The following is a 21,222-nucleotide window of genomic DNA, read 5'->3' as shown; positions in this document are numbered from 1 at the left end:
CGCACAGTTTGCTATGGTGGCACATGGAAGAGGAGGAGCCAAGGGTTCCACCTAGGGACCCCAGAAGAGGATATTCAGGGCAGCTGTGTGCAACACATTGCATGGCACAGGAAAGTATACCGTGTTTTGTTTAGGGAAAAAAAAATTAGGCCTTTACAACTGCTTTAATCCTCAGCTGTTCTTGGCATGCAGTCTAGTGTCTCTGGCTGTAATAAATGAACAGTGCCCGCGGGAGTTGAAGAAATGTTAAAGTCTGATATGACACCTGTGGGGTGGGAGTTTGGGAAGAATATCTGAGATTTAGCAGTGGACTTCCTGCAGTTAACAGATTCAACCAGGCAGATCCAGTGTTGGGTTACTTGGGACACTTTCCGCTACAAGATTCACATTTTCTTCAATACCTACACCACTGAATCTGCCTGGTTATAGAAGTGATTATGCCAGCTTCAGCTTTGAAGACCACTGGTAAAGCTTGTATATGCCATCCTTCTCGAACCCTCACAGGCACTGTTCTCTCATTTACAATCCCAAAAATGTTGGGACGTTAAAAAGCTACATAGAATGCAGTGATTATCAAGTCTCATAAACTTGTATAATAATCACAATAAAGACAATGAAAACCTATCATTCTTAGGGGGAAAATGTGGTGGTTTTGAAATTTGATAGCAGCAATGTCTCTCCAAAAAGTTTGGGCAGGGCCATATTTACCACAGTGTAGAATCCCCTCTAAACAACACTCTGTAAATTTCTGGGAACTGAGGACACCAGTTGCTGGAGTTTTGGCAGAGGAATGTTGTCCCATTCTTACCTAATGTAGGATTCTAATTGCTCAACAGTCCTGGGTCATCTTTGTTGTATTTTTTGGTTTCAAGATGTTCCATATATTGGTGAAAGGTCTGGACTGCAGGCAGGCCAGTGAGGGAACCAGACTCCTCTACTACAAAGCCATGCTGTTATAGATGCAGTATGTGGTTTAGCACTGTCCTGCTGAAATATGCAAGATCTTTCCAGAAAAAGACGTCTGGATGGGCGCATATGCTCTTTCAACATTGGTGGTACCTTTCCAGATGTACAAGCTGCCCATTCAATAGGTGCTAAGGGCTTTTAAACTGACCGCTGATAACAAGCTTGAAGGTCCCTCTCCTCTTTATTCTGGAGGATGCAGCACCCATGGTTACCAAAAAAAATGTCAAGTTTTGGTTTTGTCTCACCACAGAACAGTGTTTCACTTTGCAATAGACCACTTTAAATGAGCCCATAGAAGACTGCTGTGTTTCTGAAATGTTCAGATATGGTTTCTTCCTTGCATCATAGAGCTTTAACATGCATGTTTGGATGGCTCAGTGAACTGTATTCAGACAGTGATTTTTGGAAGAATTCCTGAGCCCATGCAATGATGTCCATTACAGAATCATTCCGGGTTTTAATGCATTGTTGTCTGAAGGCTTAAAGGGTCACTAAAGGAAAAAATTTTTTTAGCTGAAATGACTGTTTACAGGGCATAGAGACATAATAGTTAACTGATTCCTATTAAAAATAGATAAAAAAAACAATCATATAATGTGCCTGCAGTGTAGTTTCGTTTTTGCTGTTGTTTGCTGGTTCTCTGATGTACAGAGAGCCACTAGAGGGCAGTCAGCCAATAGAGAGCAGTGATACTTTGTCTAAAACTCCTCAGCACCAATCCAGTTTCGTTTTACACACAGTAATCACACCTCCTTGATTAGTGACCACCGTGAGAAATCTCCCAGTACTGTGGTTATCAGGAAACAGGCAACCAGGAAGTGTCCAGAACAGAGAGGATTTACAGCAACATGAAAGCAAAAACGAACAATGAGCACATGATACCAGGACTGCAGTAAGGTAAAGGAAGCTATTTAGCTAAAAAAAAAAATTCCTTTAGTGACCCTTTAAAGATCACAGGCATCCAATATTGCGTTTCTGCCTTGTCCCTTGCACCCAGATTTTTCCAGATTTCTCAAGATTTTCTGAACCTTTTGATATCCTGTACTGTAGATAATATATTTAAAGCCTTTGTAAATTTACAAGGAACATTATTCTGAAATTGTTCGACAATTTTTACACACAGCCTTTCACAGATTGGTGAAACTCTGCCCATCTTTACGTCTGAGATACACTCGCTATTAGATTTTCTGCAGATTTTTGTTTTCGCATTTACCAAAACCATATAGTGCAAGGGCCTGCCTGTTTGCATTAAAATTGAAACTCCTAAGGTTTGACCTCCATCTTATATGATTTTGGTAAATCTAAAGACAAAAATCTGCAGAAAATCTAATGGTGTGTGTGTGGGTCTAAGGCCTTTTTCACACAAGGCTGACTCCGTCGCTACGGAGTCCGCCAGCTAAGCGGCAGATCTGTCCACTGATCTCTGTAGAGCCGGCGGATGACAAGTCCCTCTCTGCTCACTGAGCGGGGAGGGGCTTGTGCAGCGCCGCTGTCTCCTATGGAGAGATCTGTTGAAAATGGACAGCATGTCCGTTTTTATCAGATCTCGCCTGATCCACCATGGACGGATAGGGACGTATCGCCCATCCGTCTGATTTTGGTGGATCGGGTCGGATGTAAGCGGACATGTCTCTGCTGACATCCGACGCTCCATAGGATTGCATGGAGTGGCCGTTCAGGTCCACCGACAAAAGTGACAGGCTGACCTGAATGGCCGGACCATGTGAAAGGGGCCTAAGATGCGCTTTTTGTATTCAATCCTGTTACTGACATGTTGCCAATTGGCCTAATTATTAGCAAAATGTTCTTCCAGCTCTTCCTTCTTAGTACCACTTACATTGGCAGTGTTTTGTTGCATTGTCCCAACTTTTTTGAGATGTCTTGTTACCATCGGTTTCAAAATTGCATTTATTTTTTTCATAAAATGGTACATTATTTTTTATTAACATTTGATGTTTTCTATTTTCTTTTATAAATAAAATGTGGGTTTATGAGATTTGCAAATTCTTGGATCCTGGCTTTTATATTGATTTTGCACAGCTTCTATGCTTCGTTTTGCAACTAGAAACACTGAATTGCTTGCAAAGTACAACCACATGTTAAACCATTGGGACTGTATTGCTTATTACAAAGTATCATTTCAAGTGCACCAGTGTTTTATTTTTTCAAATCGCTGGCAAGCACTGTTACCTGTTACACAGAAGAAAAAAAAATAACCATTTGACCAGAAGGTAAAAGGCTTTAGGAACATTTATTTTTGACCCATTCTCAAATTAGCTGGTTACTTCACACACAACAAATGTACAGTCGTTACTCGTGTGTGCCGCTGGATGAGTGATGTGTTTTAAGAATACTATATGAGAGACGCTCTGATAAGAGTCAGCAGAGCACACTCTGATGGCCTTGTATGGGTGTGTTCTCCGTAAATGTGTATCAAATAAAATATAATTTGGAACTTCACCTTGTCTGAAGTTTATTCCACAAGTTTCCTGTAAAATAAGGTACTTGAGAGAAAATTCTCTGCTCAGTAGTTTTATACATAGTGTTGGATATGACCTTAGTCTGTGTGTGTTCATTGGGAAGCATAGTAATTAACAAACCTGATAATCTACACCTGTAGTATTGCCACATGCAAGTGACAAGGTTTGATGAGATAGACTATGTATACAAAAGCTTGAGACACCATAAAGTCAAATTGTAGCCCTAAGAACCAAATAACTAAGTTATTGACCTGCTTTGTTTGTTTAGTAGATCCCTCTCAGCTGCAGCATCTGAGGTATTTGAAAAGTTCAATTATTTATATTTTATTGAGGGACATGGGGCCAGATCCACAAAAGGGATACGCAGGCGTATCTGCTGATACGCCTGCGTATCCCTGTTTCTATCTATGCGACTGATTCATAGAATCAGTTACGCATAGATATCCCTAAGATCCGACAGGTGTAATAGTTTTACACTGTCAGATCTTAGGATGCAGTACCGCGGCCGCCGCTGAGGGCATTTCTCGTCGTAATCCAGCGTCGGGTATGCAAATTGGCACTTACGGAGATCCACAAAGCTTTTTCCCTTCGTTAAGTCGCCGTAAGTGTTAGTTTGCCGTCGCAAAATTAGGGCTGCTTTTACAAAGTGTAAACTTAGTACACCATGTAAAAGTATACCCTTCTTTCCCGCGTCGCTTTCAATTTTTTTTTTTTTTTTTTTTTCCGCCGCATCTCTTTTTTTTTTTTACACGTCGCGATTCACAAAACTCGGGGCAACGTAACGCAAAGCACATCGGGGAAATAGCATCGGGAGCATGCGCAGTACGTCCGGCGCGGGAGTGCGCCTAATTTAAATGGGACTCGCCCCATTTGATTGGGCCCGCCTTGCGCCGGACGGATTTAAGTTACACCGCTGCAAATTTCCAGGTAAGTGCTTTGTGGATCGGGCACTAACTTGGAAAAATTGCGGCGGTGCAACTTAAATCGGGAAAGTTAAGTTGCGCCCGGGCTACGTGGATCTGGCCCTTAGTGAGGGGAAAAAGTATTTGATTCCCTGCTGATTTTGTACATTTGCCCACTGACAAAGAAATGATCAGTCTATAATTTTTATGGTAGGTTTATTAAGAGACGATAACAAAAATATCCACAAAAAAACGATTTCAAAAGTTATAACTTGATTTGCATTTTAATGAGGGAAAAGAGGAATAAAATACTTATCAATTAGCAAGGTTTCTGTCTCCCAGGTGTCTTGTACAGGTAACGAGCTGAGATTAGGAGCACTCTCTTAAAGGGAGTGCTCCTAATCTCAGCTTGTTGCCTGTATAAAAGACACCTGTCCACAGATGCAATCAATTGGATTCCAATCTCTCCACCATGGCCAAGACCAAATAGCTGTCCAAGGATGTCAGGGACTAGATTATAGACCTACACAAGGATGGAATGGGCTACAAGACCACCCCCAGGCAGCTTGGTGAGAGAGTGTCAACAGTTGGTGCGATTATTTGCAAATGGAAGAAATGCAAAATAATTCTCACTCTGTCTGGGGCTCCATGCAAGATCTCACCTTGTGGAGCTTCAATGATCATGAGAATGGTGAGGAATCGGCCCCGAACTACATGGGAGAATCTTGTCAAGGATCTCAAGACAGGTTGGACCATAGTCGCCAAAAAAACAATTGGTAACGCACTACCCTGTGAAGGACTGAAATCCTGTAGCTCCCGCAAGGTCCCTCTAATCAAGAAAGCACATGTACAGGCCTGTCTGAAGTTTCCTAAATTGAACATCTGAATGATTCAGAGGAGAACTGGGTGAAAGTGTTGTCATCAGATTAGACCAAAATCAAGATTTTTGTCACCAACTCAACTCAGACCTTAACCCCATAGAAAATATGTGGAGGGAGTTGAAGGTTCGAGTTGCTAAACATCAGCCTCAAAACCTTAATGACTTGGAGAAGATCTGTAAAGAAGAGTGTACCAAAATCCCCCCGGAGATGTGTGCAAACCTGGTGGCCAACTACAAGAAAACGTTTGATGTCTGTGATTGCCAACAAGGTTTTTGACACCATACAAAGTCATGTTTTGCCAAAGTGTCCAATACCTTTTTCATTCATTAAAATGCAAATCAATTTATAACTTTTTTTAAATGCAATTTTCTGTATATTTTTGTACTCTCACTGTTAAAAAAAAAAAAAAAAAAAAAAAAATACCATTAAAATGTATAGACTAATCATTTTGTCAGTGGGCAAACGTACAAAATCAACATGGGATCAAATACTCCCCCCCCCCCTCCCTGTGGTAATTCAGGAATTTTGAGATGGATTATACTGCAACCAACAGGAGGCTGCAACACTTGCAAATAGTAAAAATGTTGTATGGCAGCCCATATATAACCCTCTTTCCTCCCAGCATGCCTTGTGCGTTTTCTTTTTTTTGCTAGTGTCCTTAGAGGTAGGGCAACATCTAACAAAACTGTTGCTAGCTAGTGGATTTTAATTAAGTTATAGTATATATGCTGGAGCTAGTCTCTACTGCAGCTATGTGGATCCGTGTACCCTCGGCAACCGCGTTGGAGGCTGTACCCAGATCCCTACTGCAATGGGCGGTTGTGGGGCTAGCATACTGTAGAATGTGACCTTCAGGCAATGGGCTCTACATTTTGGTTCTTGTTTTTAGATCTGTGTACTGTTGGTTAGCTGTAGAGTGCTTTCAGGATCCAGAGGCATAGCACAGCCTCTTATGTCACCCTGTCTTTGAAGATTTGCTTAGTAAGGCCAGTCGGGCTAAAGCACCAGAAGCTAACTCATAGCTGTACTACCAGTCACTTTTGCAGGTTGAGGGAACTTGGCATGGGCATTATCCAGAGTGGATGTTTAGTTTAGTCAGTTTTGCTGTGTTGGGCCCATTGTTTCTGCAGGTACAATTTTCCCCATGGTGCTGATTTTCTGTCATATCATGGTCAGAAGCACCAGGTTGATCCCTGGCTCCCTTTCGGTTGCGGCAGTTCCCCTTTTTTGCATATCCTTTTGTTATACCTGAAGGGTTTCACATGTACTGGCACTTTAAGGCTGGCTCCACCCAGCAGTGATGACAAGGGTCAAGGGGCATAGTAGCCATCTTAGAGAGACCACATGTAGGAAGCAGAGATATGTAATGTCCTGAGATGCATGTTGCAGTGTACAGTCTGTACTGAATAAACATCCATTGTTCCAGCCCAGAGTCTTGTGTCCCTCACAACACAGAGGATATAACAGTGGCGACGAGGATGGGATTTACAAAGTGTCTATCAGTCTGAGAGAGAGACAAAGACATTGTGGATTGTCACCTGGATAAAAGCAATCACAGATCCCAGCAGGAAAATGTCATTAATCGGGACATTAAGTGAGTTTGGAGAACAGACATCCTGGAGTTCCTGGGTTGAGAGGCTGGAACAGTATTTCAGTGCAAATGCCATCCCAGACAACAGGCAAGTAGCAGTGTTTCTGACAGTGGTTGGGGCCAAGACATATGACACTCTGAGGGATCTGCTTTCCCCTGTAAAACCAGCAGCTAAGACATTGGCAGAGCTGCTGACACTGCTAGAGGATCACTTCCAGCCTAAACCATTAGAGATTGCAGAAAGATTTCGCTTCTATCAGAGGCAGCAACAGACAGGTGAAGAGATTAAAGTTTATGTGCTCGCCCTTCGCAGACTAGCCTCGACCTGTTCTTTTGGGGACTACCTACCTACTGCACTGAGAGATAAGTTTGTCATGGGACTGAATTGTGAGTCAACACAAAAGAGACTGTTAACAGAGAAAGACCTTACCCTTACAAAGGCAATTGAGATAGCTTCAGTGATGGAAATGGCTGTGAGAGATACAGAGGAATTGAACCCCCAGAGCAGAAGGGAAGAGGTGAAGCAGGAAGTTTTCAGAACAGCAGTCAAGCCAACTGCTGCAAACTGGAAATACAGACCCCCACCAAGCCGGGGGTCAGCTTGCTACCATTGTGGGAATACAGACCATGATTACAAAGTCTGCCGGTTTAAGGATCAGACCTGTCATAATTGCGGTAGGACCGGCCATCTGAAACGAGTTTGCCGTAGCAAGAAGGTGCGAGATAAACAACCCCAAGACTAAGACATATCTGGTGGGAAGATATACATCATCATCTGAGTCAGAGGATGAGCAAGTGCTCCACAGGTTAGACATACATCATATGCATTCAGCACCCTCCGCAATGACTGTAGATGTAACCATTGAGGGAAAGAAACTCAGGATGGATGTAGACACAGGAGCAGCAGTTTCAGTTATCACCCAGAAACAATGGAGACAACTTCAGACCCGAAAAACTGTCCGCCCAACACCAATCAAACTGCAGACATACTCAAAGCAGATACTCCACCCACTGGGTTACGCAAAAGTAAAAGTATTGTACAAGGGTCAGACAAAGAGACTGCCATTATATATCCTAGAAAATGGGGGACCCCCTCTCTTCGGGAGAGACTGGATTGCTCACTTTGGTATGCCAGACATCGCCATAAGTCCCTGTAACACCGTTACCATTCCATTAGGAGATAATGAGAAATGGGTGGTGTCCCTGAAGCAGCGGTTCCCAAAGATTTTTGATGACCAGTTGGGAAAAATAAAGCATGACTGTGTGAGACTCAAGCTGAAACCCAACGCTCAGCCTAAGTTCTTCAAAGCTCGGACAGTACCTTTTGCACTCCGAGCAGGTGTGGAAGCAGAACTAAGTCGACTGGAGGAACAAGGTGTCATCTCAAAGGTAGAGCACAGCGAGTGGGCATCACCAGTTGTACCGGTAAAGAAATCGAATGGGGACTTGCGCATTTGTGGCGATTTCCGCATGGCACTGAACTCTCAACTGGAAATAGACCAGTATCCCCTACCCAGAGTAGATGACATTTTTGCCTCTCTTGCAGGAGGTCAAAAGTTCACCAAGCTTGATCTCAAACAAGCATATTTACAGTTTGAGGTCCATCCTTCTTCCCGCAAGTTTCTGACCCTCAACACCCACAAGGGACTGTATCAATATAATCGGATGGTGTTTGGGGTAGCCTCTGCCCCAGCCATTTGGCAACGAAAAATGGACGAGATTTTGGCGGACATTCCTTTCACTCAGTGCCTGCTAGATGATATGCTCATTACAGGACGGACCGACCAGGAACACAAGCAGAATGTGGAGCTTGTGTTGGCGAGACTCCAAGAACAGGGTCTGAAAGTGAACTTGGCAAAATGCCAATTCATGGTGCCTAAATTGGAGTTTTGTGGCCACCTTGTGGATGCAGAAGGTATACACACCACGGAAGCCAAGGTTGATGCTTTAGTCAAAGCTCCAGCCCCAACCAACGTCCAGCAGCTGCGATCATACCTTGGCTTGCTGAACTATTACCACAAATTCCTGCCAGATCTGGCACACACCTTGTTTCCGTTGAACAAGCTTTAGAAGAAACACTCCAGATGGGACTGGTCGGCTGCATGCCAACGTGCTTTTGAAGTTTCTAAGCGGAAGCTGTTGGCGTCACGCATGCTCGTGCACTATGACCTCCAGAAGCCTCTCACCTTGGCTTGTGATGCCTCACCCTATGGTCTGGGGGCGGTACTATCTCACATCTTACCAGATGGGTCAGAAAAACCAGTGGCATTTGCCTCCAGGTCTTTGACAAAAGCAGAAAGCAATTACTCACACATTGACAAAGAGGCTCTTGCGCTGATATGGGCAATTAAGAAGTTTCATCTTTACCTGTATGGTAGGGAATTCACCATACTGACGGACCATAAACCGCTCCTTCAGATCTTTAGCCCTGACAAAGGCATCTCCTAGACTACTGCGGCCCGCCTCCAACGCTATGCCCTATTCTTGGGGGCATACAGCTACAAAATTCAGTATCGTGGTCATGATGCCAATGCTAATGCGGACGCTATGTCCCGACTGACAGGGAGGTCCATGGACTTTTCTCCACCGGTCAAGAGTTGTCGTTACACCAGCCTGTCCTTCTTGTCTTCTGGGGAGATAGCAGCCCATACAACCAAGGATACCTTTCTGAAAACAATACTCTCCTGGGTACGTTCCGGTTGGCCTGCAACTGTCACACAGGAGTATGAACCTTATTTCCGTAGGCGTATGGAATTAACTGTGGCTGGCAACTGTGTTTTATGGGGAGACCGAGTGATCATTCCACAGACCCTCCGGAGACACATTCTGGACTTGCTACATACTGGTCATCCCGGGAGCACACGTATGAAACAAAAGGCCAGAGGCTATGTGTGGTGGCCAAACCTAGACTCAGATATCACAACATATGTGAATGCTTGTGCTGGATGTGCACAAACGGCAAGAGACCCTCCTCGAGGGTGCATCCAGCCCTGGACTTGGCCCACGGTTCCTTGGTTTCGCCTACACTTGGACTTTGCAGGCCCGATCAGAGGACACACCTTCTTGATCATAGTGGACGCCCATTCAAAGTGGCCTGAGGTCATTCCTGTTACTCAGCCAACGACTAAGGCAACGGTTTCCATACTGTTGCATCTCGCTGCTACGTTTGGATACCCCAGAGAAATCGTCACAGACAACGGTGCACAATTCACCAGTCAGGAGTTTCAGCGTTTCCTGACTGCCCACAACATCAAGCACAAGTTGACCGCACCTTACCACCCGGCTACAAATGGTCAAGCAGAGTGCTTTGTGCAGACTTTTAAACGCTATTTCAAAGCTACAGTGTCTGCAAGTAAACAACAGTCCCTGTCACCCCAGCAGCTGGACTCCTTCCTTTCTGCTTACAGAAACACACCACATGCAACCACTGGGAAAACTCCAGCAGAACTCCTTCTGGGGCGCCAGCCATGGACTGTTTTGGATATGCTCCGCCCTCAAACAGTCCAGGAACATGTACTACAGTCCCAAGACAAAATGGTCAAACACAACGAGCTCCCCCGATTCACAACCCAACAAAAGGTATGGGCCCGATCTTATGGGGCTTCCAACACCCGTTGGCTTCCTGCTGTCATTGCAGAGACTTTGGGACCCAAGATGTACAAGGTACGCCTGGAAGATGGTTCCATTTGCAGACGTCATGCGGACCAACTGCGTCCTCGTTCTCAACTGCCCGAATCCCTGATGCCGGCTGAACCACCAGTATCTCAAGGATCTGCTCCCAGCGAATCAGGATGCACAGAGACTGATGATTGTGGGGACTCTGAACTTTTGAACTCGTCTCCAACAGAGTCCTCCAGCTCTGGTCCGGAGGTCTGTTTACCCTCTGAGCTGGGGGATCCCTTCTTGGCCCCGCCAGTACCCATTCCGGCCAGCCCTGTTTCCTCCGGTCCCGAATCGCTGGATGCCCGGCCTCAACGACACTGTCGCCCTCCTGACCGGTTTCAGTTGCAAGAGCGGTTACGAGACTTTCGACGGGGCCGACGGAAGTGATCCGATGACAGATTAACCCCGCAACGGTTCCTGGAAGCTTGAAGTCCCATAATTCTCCTGTGTTTGGAGGACTGTTATTGGACAGCTATCAGTTAATGTTTTGTGCCTGTTATTGTTTTGTGTTTTTTTTTGTTTTTGTTTTTTTTTAGGGATGGATGGAAGGTGTTATACCTGAAGGGTTTCACATGTACTGGCACTTTAAGGCTGGCTCCACCCAGCAGTGATGACAAGGGTCAAGGGGCATAGTAGCCATCTTAGAGAGACCACATGTAGGAAGCAGAGATATGTAATGTCCTGAGATGCATGTTGCAGTGTACAGTCTGTACTGAATAAACATCCATTGTTCCAGCCCAGAGTCTTGTGTCCCTCACAACACAGAGGATATAACACCTTTTTTTTTTTTTTTCACCCTGCCTAGATGCTAGAATTGATTCATTCAGACTGTTGTGGGGTAGTTCCCATATCAGTTGGACTTTTCAGTGGCTGTTACCACCCCTTAGTTGGATTTCTTCTGAGTGTCCGGACTGTAAAAAAATGGACAATAAAGAAATTGTACTTAACATAATTTTTTTGTTCAAGTCCATTGAAGAACACAGGTCCCACCCCTTTTGTGTTTTTTATTGGCCCTATGTAATGCTCTCATCCAGGCATGCTGGATAAATGAAGGGTTTGTACATAGGGCTCACTTAAAACTTTTTTTTTTTTCCTGCTTGCCACTGTCCTAATTTTTCTGTAGAAAGTGGTATCATCTGACTGTTTTTAGAGTTGCTGGTTTCCTATGACCTTCAATGGACTTCAAGAAAAAGATTTTACAGTGTGCACAAAGATCTTGTTATCTTGCACGGGCAAGTATCTCCAGCACTTGTGCTTTTAACAGTCGGAAAAAAAATGTGTTATGGATTGAAAAACACAATGTGGTCCATGGAGGAGAAAAAACATATATGCTAGCTACGTTTTAGACCATGGAGCTATTATTATTATTATTATTATTATTATTATTATTATTATTATTATTATTATTATTATTATTGCTATTATTTAAAAAAATAAAAATAAACTATATATGAATGTGTTTAACAGTTGGTTATAAAGTTTCATGTAATACTTTCTAAGTTATGTGTTTGCCTATTGGGCATACTTGTTTCCCTCAGTACATTATGCAAAAATATTGGTTCTAATGTGACTCCATTTAAGTGGCTCTCTTTTTATTTCCTCTAAAATGCCATTTCTATTCCATTACTATTTATTGCTTTTGTTTCATCCCATCCAGCCCTCCAGTGAGGCGTCAGTGGGGAAGGAGGGACAGACCCCAACAGAGTATCGTCGGTCAGGATGATAGTTCCTTGTGGGCTGCCTTATTTCCTGTAGATGAACATAGAGTTTACGCCCTCACCAGCACTCCACCACGAATGCTCCACCCCACTTCACACTCCACTCAGCAAACACCATTCATGGTTGACCTTCATGAACAGGTAACCGTTTGAAAAATTATATTTTAAGTTGATCGATACTGTGGGAATTCCAAAGCATGTTAGAATGTAATTCAGGGGGAGTGCACTATCCAATCAGACTTGTGGAAGGTGTTAATGCTGGGCTTGCTAAAAGCTGTGTAAAGCAAGCATTTGCCGGCTTCAAGGAGCTTTTTTTCCAAGCCTACAGCTCCCAGTTTATAGAGGTTAAATACCAATCCTAATGAGAGTACTGACTGTCACTTCAACAAAGTGAATGCTTGTAGCAAACCACCTAGCTGCTTCTTTAACCACTTAACCATTATGCAGCTAAAGCACCAGGCCCCTTTTTGTGATTCGGCACTGCGCCGCTTTAACTGACAATTGCGCGGTCGTGCAACGTGGCTTCCAAACAAAATTGTCGTCCTTTTTTCCCCACAAATAGAGCTTTCTTTTGGTGGTATTTGATCAACAGCGGTTTTTACTTTTTGCTATAATATCCCCCAAAAATATATAAAAAAAACTATTTTTTTTTCCTCCGTTTAGGCAGATACGTATTCTTCTTCTACCTATTTTTGGTAAAAAAAAATAAGCATTTATTGATTGGTTTGCGCAAAAGTTATAGCGTCTACAAAATAGGGCATAGTTTTATGGCATTTTTATTAAGAATACATTTTTTCTAGTAATGGCGATCAGCGTTGTTTTTTTTTTTTTTTTATCGTGACTGCGACATTATGGCGGACACTTTTGACACTATTTTGGGACCATTGTCATTTTTACAGCAAACAGTGCTATAAAAATGCACTGGTTACTGTGAAAATTACACCGGTAGTGAAGGGGTTAACCTGTAGGGGGCGATAATGGGGTTAAGTGTTCCCTAATGTGTGTTTCTTACTGTAGGGGGGCGTGACTGGGCGCGTGATGTCACTGATCTTCGTTCCCTATGACAGGGAACAGACGATCAGTGACAGGCTCACTAGAAAGCACGTGGAGAGGTTAGTTTACACTTGCCTCTCCCTGTTCTTCAGCTCTGTGACCCGATCGCGGGATACCGGCGGCGATCGGGTCCTGCGGTCACGGAACTCGTGCTCGCGACCCACGGTTGGGCTTCTTAAAGGGGGCGTACCTGTACGTCCATATGCCCAGCCGTGCCATTCTGCCGACGTGCGGCGGTCCTTAACTGGTTAAAGTGACAGCCAGCAATTTTATTAACAGTGCATAGAAACTTCTCTGAACTAAGGGTCAAATCCTCTTAGTTGTCACAAGACCAAGTGTTCCCATTGATAGACTTCCCCCCTCACCTCCTATTCTGGTGATAACTGTAAAGGTTTCATCAACACTATTTATTATTTTTTACAGCAGAGCATAAAACATCTGTCAGGTTTTATTACCAACTGTTCTGTTTCAGGGTCTGTGTTAGCATGTAAAAAAATGGCAAAAAAAAATGCCGGCAACTCTATTTGCTTTCTTTATTGAGCACAAACAGCATTGCGACATCAAAACGCTGACATGTTTCGGCAAAAGACTTCCTTATAGCACTCTGTCTTAGTATGTGGCTTTCATTAGACGTGTTTAGTTTCAAACTCTGGGAAAGAAAAAAGATGATTTCTTTGATATAATTCCACCTGCTGAGTCCTATATTTTTTAAAGGTATCTCCAGACAGCTTCTCGGCCATTAAATTTTAACTAGCAGAACTAGTGCGATTATTGCAGGTACAGGTTTGTGGAAGTAGGTGCATTAAAAAATGTATTACTGTAACAGGATTGCGCTTTGGGTGCTGTTGGGAACCATAGGAAAATGCACTAATAGATGCTGAACCTAGATGCCATGTCTCTTGGTTTGTAGTGCACTCTATATGAATACATGGAACAATCACTTTGTAGATAAACTGGAAGCTCGGTTGAAAAGCTGAATTGTTTTGGGTAGACTTGAGGCATGAAAATTGATTGGCTTCAGAGATTAGAGCTGTGCATATTGGCAGTAGTGCTATGTATGTTTTACAACTTCTGTACTCTTGTATTTTCTTTGCCAGGTGCACCAGGGACCTGTCCCTCTTTCATACACTGTTACAACGGTAACTCAAGGTTTCCCTTTGCACGCTGGGCAGCACATCCCAGGGTGCAGCACGCAGCAGCTGCCAGCATGTTCTGTCATGTTCAGCAGCCAGCACTACCCACTTTGCTGCCTGCCTCCTCCAGTAAGTAAGAACAAGTCTTAAAAATGTCAATAGTTGCTGTGAAATGTTTTATTTTTAAAATGTAATATTAAAAAAACTTCTGAGTACCTTTTTATTTAAAGCCTGAGCTTTTTACCCTGGGCTTCTCCTATGGGTCACAGGGTGCCATTCAGTCTGAAGTCCACTCTCCGCTGGAATCGGTCAAGGCAGCGATTCATCCTGACTTAAGACGTCTGGATCCGCCAGCTGCCTGGACTGATGCCTGTCTCAGCCTCTAAGCGAGCTGCTGAGGCGGCCGCTTAGCACTTTTTGCGATTCTGCACTGCGCCGCTTTAACTGACAATTGCGCGGTCGTGCAACATGGCTCCCAACCAAAATTGACGTCCTTTTTTCCCCCACAAATGGAGCCTTCTTTTGGTGGTATTTGATCACCTCTGCGGTTTTTATTTTTTGCGCTATAAACAAAAATAGAGCGACAATTTAGAAATAATTCAATATTTTTTACTTTTTGCTATAATAAATATCCACAAAAAAATCTCCAAAAAAAATGTTTTTCCAGTTTTTGCCGATACGTACTCTTCTATGTATTTTTGGTAAAAAAAATTGCAATGAGCGTACATTGATTGGTTTGCGCAAAAGTTATAGTGTCTACAAAATAGGGGGTTATGACATATTTTTTTTTATATATAATATTTTTTTTCTACTTGTTATGGCGGCGATCTGTAATTTATATCCTGACTGCGACCATTATATCGGACACTTTTGGCGCTATTTTGTCACCATTCACATTTATACAGTGATCAGTGCTATAAATATGCACTGATTACTGTATAAATGTGACTGGCAGTGAAGGGGTTAACCACTCAGGGGCTAGGAAAGGGTTAAGTGTGTCCTAGGGAGTGATTCTAACTGTTAGGGGGCATGGCTACGAGTGACACGTCACTGATCGCTGCTCCCGATGAGAGGGAGCAGACGATTAGTGACCGTGTCACTAGGCAGAATGGGGAGATGCTTGTTTACACTTGGCTCTCCCTGTTCTAAGGCTCGAGAAGCTTTCACACTGGAGCCGTGCGCTAGCAGGACGGTAAAAAAAGTCCTGCTAGCCGCATCTTTGGAGCGGAGGAGGAGCGGTGTGTTTACCGCTTCTCCACCGTTGCTGCCCATTGAAATCAATGGGACAGCGGGGGGGGGGGGGGGAAATGTGCCCCGCTAGCGACCGAAATGCACCGCAAATCTGCCCATAGCGTCGGCGGTAAAAATAGCGGTGTTTTACCGCCAACACTATGGGCGGCACTGTGTGAAAGGGCTCTTAGGGAAATCCGGGCAGATGAGGAGCACATAATTGCCTTCCAAGTACATCCGTCCCCCTATTTTTCAATACTGGATTGGAGTTTACACAGAGTTAAGTGCCCTCCACTCTTTGCTCCCACTGGACAGCAGCTAGGTCTGGTGGTTGGCTGCAGGGAGAGAGTCATGCAGAAGAAATAGGTTTTACTCCAGCTGGTAAACAGAAAGACATGCGTGGAAAGAGCCCATCCCATTGTCAAGGTGGACATGTTGCTTTGCCCCGAGTAAGCATAGTATGCTCGGTTTTTAACAAACTATTTGTACGAATTGTGATACCTGAGTAATTTTAGCATTTTTTTGATAAAATAAAACAATGTCTTAATAAAATAACCTATAAATTGTTTGATTTAGTAATATATTTAGTTTGAAGCAATAACTAGTATTACTTTTCTTGAAGATCATACCAGGGTGCACCATGCAGCAGCTTCCTGTCTCGTACCAGCCATTTCCTCCGCTCTTATCCAGCGAACATTACATCTTGCACCCTCACCCACCGCTGCCACCACACCAGCCGCCTCATTTGGCCTCTCTGACCCCATTTGTTACAGTGCAACCACAGAGAGTGGTAAGTGCCAAGATAAAACAACTTTTTTTTTTAATGTTGGCATAAATTGCAATCCTTGTGTGCTTTCCACTGCTTGGTTTACAGCCTGAGGTTCTACAACCAGCTAGATAAGAGAATGTAATGCTAATAATATCCACACCTCAGAATCTTGACCAGAAAGTATTGCTGGGCCATTACTCATTGTGTACTTGTATGACATACTTCTAACATGACTTTACTTTCAGTGTACATCTGTGGTACTTAAGTTTATGTGACTCTTGTGAGTGATCTAGAGCTGGTTTCCATTAGTTTCATCACCTCTTTCAGGGTGTCTACTTTAAGGGCTGGTTCACATCATGCCCGCTCAGTAATCGCACTTTGTATTCTTCATGTGGCTTTGTGTGGTGCGTTTTTAGCCCATTCATTTTGAATGGTTAAAATTGCACTGCATGCACTACTTTAAGAAACCCACTGCAACCAGTATAAAAGTACCATGCGATCTAGTGCTGGCAAAAGCACTGTGTGCGTTTTGAGTTGTCAACTTATTGACAGCTGCTGCAGATTGCAAATGGACTGCAGTTTGAATGCAGTGTGAATCGCACTGGAGGGCATGGTGTGAATTGGCCCTAAGTGAAAAGCAGGACCTGCTGCCAACTCTTCAGTGCAGTAGCATATATAAGTTATCCTGTGTGTTTTCCTGCTTAACAAACAGCAGCTGGAATCCTGCCACACTTGTCTCAGGGGTCCATTTGCTTAGATATAAAGAATGTTGCCCCCTGTTGACAACAAAACGAGAGTCTGTGGCTACAAGTTGGATCTAATGTGTGCACATGCACATTTTAAAGTTCAAGTTTGATCATTTAATATAAAAAGATGGGAGCTACTGTTGTTTATTTTTTTATGATATTAACTTCATAGTGTTTTATTGTGCAAAACAAGCTGACATGTTAGGACACCTGATGTGCATTTCTTTTTAATCTCACTGTAGTGATGGAAAATAGTGAGAATAAGGATGACTGCTATGTAGCTTGCACCTTTTAGAAATACATTTCTATCCTGATAGGTTTAACTAGAAAATGTATATACAGTTCTGCTCATAAGTTTACATACCCTGACAGAATTTATGATTTCTTGGCCATTTTTCAATGAATATGAATGATAACACAAAAACATTTATTTCACTCATGGTTAGAGTTTGGCTGAAGCCATTTATTAACCATCAACTGTGTTGACTCATAATGGCAACAGAAACTACCCAAATGACCCTGATCAAAAGTTTGCATACCCTGGTGATTTAGTCTGATAACATGCACACAAGTTGACACATAGGTGTTGGAATGGCTATTAAAGGTAACCATCATAACCTGTTTGCTTAGTGTGTGTATAAAAGGCCAATGTGTTTCTGGACTCCTGATGGACCCTTGCATCTTTCATCCAGTGCTGCACTGACGTTTCTGGATTCTGAGTCATGGGGAAGCAATAGAATTGTTAAAGGATCTGCGGAAAAGGTAATTGAACAGGAAAGGAATATAAAAAGATAGTGGGAAAATCAGGGGTTATGTTGAAACCAAAGCACGGTCATGTAGACCAACTAAAATTTCAGCCACAACTGCCAGGAAAATTGTTTGGGATGAAAAGAAAAACCCACAAATAACTTCAGGTGAAATGCAGGACTCTCTGTGGTGTGGCTGTTTTAAGATGCACAATAAGGAGGCACTTGAAGAAAGATGTGCTGCATGGTTGAGTTGCCAGAAGAAAGCCATTGCTACGCAAATGTCACAAACTATCCTGCTTACTGTACACTAAACAAAACAAAACAGAGACAAGCCTCAAACCTTGTGGCACAAAGTCATTTGGAGTGATGAGACCAAAATTTAGCTTTTTGGCCACAACCATAAATGCTACATTTGGAGAGGAGTCAACAAGACCTATGATGAAATGTACACCATTCCTACTGTGAAACATGAAGGTGGATTGCTGATGTTTGGGGTATGTGTGAGCTACAAAGGCACATGCAATTTGGTCACAATTGATGACAAGATGAATGCAGTATGTTATCAAAAAATACTGGAGGAACATTTTCATTCATCAGCCAGGAAGCTGTGCATGTGACGTACTTGGACATTCCAACATGACAATGATCCAAAACACAAGGCCAAGTCGACCTGTCATTGGCTACAGCAGAATAAAGTGAAGGTTCTGGAGTGGCTGTCTGTCTCCTGATCTCAATATACTTGAGCCACTCTGGGGAGATCAAACGTGCAGTCCATGCAAGACAGACCAAAAATTTACAGGAACTGGAGGCTTTTTGCCAAGAGGAATGGGCAGCTTTACCATCTGAGAAGATAGAGTCTCATCCACAAATACCACAAAAGACTTCAAGCTGTCATTGATGTTAAAGGGGGCAATACACAATATTAAGAACTTGGGTATGTAAACTTTTGATCAGGGTCATTTTGGTAGTTTCTCTTGTAATGATTTAAACAGTAAACACAGTTGATTGATAATAAATGGCTTCAGCCAAACAACAACCATGAGTGAAAAAAGTTTTTGTGTTATTCATATTCTCTGAAAAATGCCCAAGAAATCATAAATTCTGCAGGGTATGTAAACCTTTTACCCCTTGCAGGAAAAAGCAGCTTAAATGCACCTAAAGCCACATTTTTCATTAATGCATTCTATTGGCCAGAATATTAATTGTTTCTAGCCATTAGAATGCATTAACGCGCCTAAACATATCTAGCATTTATGCACATTTTCTTATTGTTTCTGCTAAAAAGCTCCCCTCCTGAACTCGCTGGTAAATTTATTATTTATTTATTTTCTCCAACCTGTAAATGCTCCTTCTAACATAGCTTACGTGTCCATGCACAAACCTAGAGACATGTTTACAGGCGGAAAAAAGAAACGGCCTGTAAAACTGGTGTGTGTGTGTGTGTGTGTGTGTGTGTTTGTGGTTTTTTTTTTTTTTTTTTTTTTTTTAGCCCAAAGTGCATGATCCCTTAATCTGTACTCCAGGCTGATATAAAACACTTGCTTCAGATTATTCTATGACTATTTTAGGTAACCGTGTGTTTTTAGTCCTTGGTTAGCCTGTGCACAGCAATGTGCACACTGGGTTAGGCTCAGTTCACACCGGATGTGTTTTGAACTGCGTCAGATTCGCATAACATGTGAACCAGACCGGCTTTCAATGGAGCTGTTTGCGGTGAAAATGGGAAAAAAAAAAAGGTTCTTTTGCGTTTTTCAGTCTGGTTCATGTGCGATTTTAAGTGTCCAAAATCGCACCTGAACCACTGAAAGGAAACCTGGCCCCGGACTCTGCACAGAAACCTGCCCTGCATATATGTGAATCCAGCCTAAGGGTTCTTTTTCTTTGCTCAGTGCTGCCTGAGCACACTTACAGGACAAAACCTTTGCTGTCACAGCGGTCCCGAATCGCTAAATGCAATTACAAATCCTTTGTTAGGTAGAACAGTTACTGTTTGTATTGAGCTGTGTGCGGCTTTTCAAGTTTAAATAGAATTTCACAGCGCTCTAATTAAAGCAGTTATACCCCAAATGATATGCCACAAACTTATTTTGCTTCACAACATAGTATCCTTTAAGGTGCAGTAATAGAACTAAAAGATTTCTCTGAATGTCTACACGACTTGACCTATTGGGGGAGATTTACTAATACTGGAGCAATCAGAATCTGGTGCAGCCGTGCATATAAAGTAATCCCCTTCTAACTAAAGCTTATTCAGTTAAGCTTTGGCAAAAAAAAAAAAAACAGAAAGCTGATTGGTTAATTTGCAGAGCTGCACCACATTTTGCACACTCCAGTTTTAGTACATAACCCCCCATTGGTGAACTCTGGGTGTCGTGTGGGTTCTGCACACTAAGGTTTATCTTTAGTGATATTGGCCTGCAGTCTGTAGTATCTTTAACAGCTTTAACCAATTTGTACTAAGTACCACTCCCTTTAACCTTCATCATACCAGCCTATATTAATTGCTATATCAAATCAGCAAGGTGCATGAAGTATTCGTTAGGTATTTTAGCACATGCTAACTTGATGGTATGATGCACTTCCCTCACGTTTTTTTTAATTTGCATGTAATTGGTGTGCCTTGAGGACTGGAGTTGGGAAACACTGGTCTAGACCAGTGTTTCTCAACTCCAGTCCTCAAGGCGCCCCAACAGGTCATGTTTTCAGGCTTTCCATTATTTTTCATAGGTAATTTGATCAGTTTCACTGCCCTAGTAATTACCACAGCCATTTCATCTGAGGGAAAACCTGAAAACATGGGATGCCTTGTTTTAATTTGTACAGGGAATTGCCCACTAGAGGGAGCATGTATTGTCTTTATACATCGACAATGCTGTGCCTTTTGCTAATACATTTTTAACAAGTCAAAAATTACTTTGATACGCGCTTAAGGGCAGCTTCACACTGATACACTGCGATTTGGCCGCAGTGTAGCTGCGGTTTTCATGCGGGTTAGTCCACAACATCTGATTTGCTTACTCTTTGAAGGACATCATCACTTAGGACCTGCTCTTGACACCATCATTTAGCAGTGCTACTAGGGCTGAAATGTACTGCTGCCTCAATGCAGGAGATCTATAGAAGGGTCAGGTGAATCTTACTCTTGGCCCCATACACACTATTAGATTTTCTGCAGATTTTCTGTCTTTCAGAGTTACCAAAACCAAGCGCCTGCCTGACTGCATACAAATTGAAGCTCTTAAAGGGGAGTTCCACCCACAATTTCACTTTTCAAATATAAATACCCCTGTAATACACAAGCTTAATGTATTCTAGTAAAGTTAGTCTGTAAACTAAGGTCT

The 21,222-nt window shown here is 42.9% G+C and overlaps 1 protein-coding gene across 6 annotated transcripts in view; it reads left to right on the top strand.

Annotated features, from left to right (window-relative positions):
• RNF44 (ring finger protein 44) overlaps window positions 1-21,222 on the top strand; it is a 76,885-nt gene that overhangs the window by 44,132 nt on the left and 11,531 nt on the right. For all 6 annotated transcript variants that reach the window (XM_040344387.1, XM_040344390.1, XM_040344393.1 and 3 more), the window contains 3 exons: window positions 12,141-12,342; window positions 14,352-14,516; window positions 16,240-16,407. In XM_040344387.1, coding sequence (XP_040200321.1) covers window positions 12,141-12,342; window positions 14,352-14,516; window positions 16,240-16,407 — 535 coding nt within the window. The remainder of the gene's footprint in view (window positions 1-12,140; window positions 12,343-14,351; window positions 14,517-16,239; window positions 16,408-21,222) is intronic.

The sequence above is a fragment of the Rana temporaria genome, chromosome 3, assembly GCF_905171775.1.
Source record: "Rana temporaria chromosome 3, aRanTem1.1, whole genome shotgun sequence".
In the NCBI taxonomy this organism is placed as follows: domain Eukaryota; kingdom Metazoa; phylum Chordata; class Amphibia; order Anura; family Ranidae; genus Rana; species Rana temporaria.
Note: the sequence above shows the minus strand (reverse complement) of the source record. Positions and strands in the feature narration are given on the sequence as shown.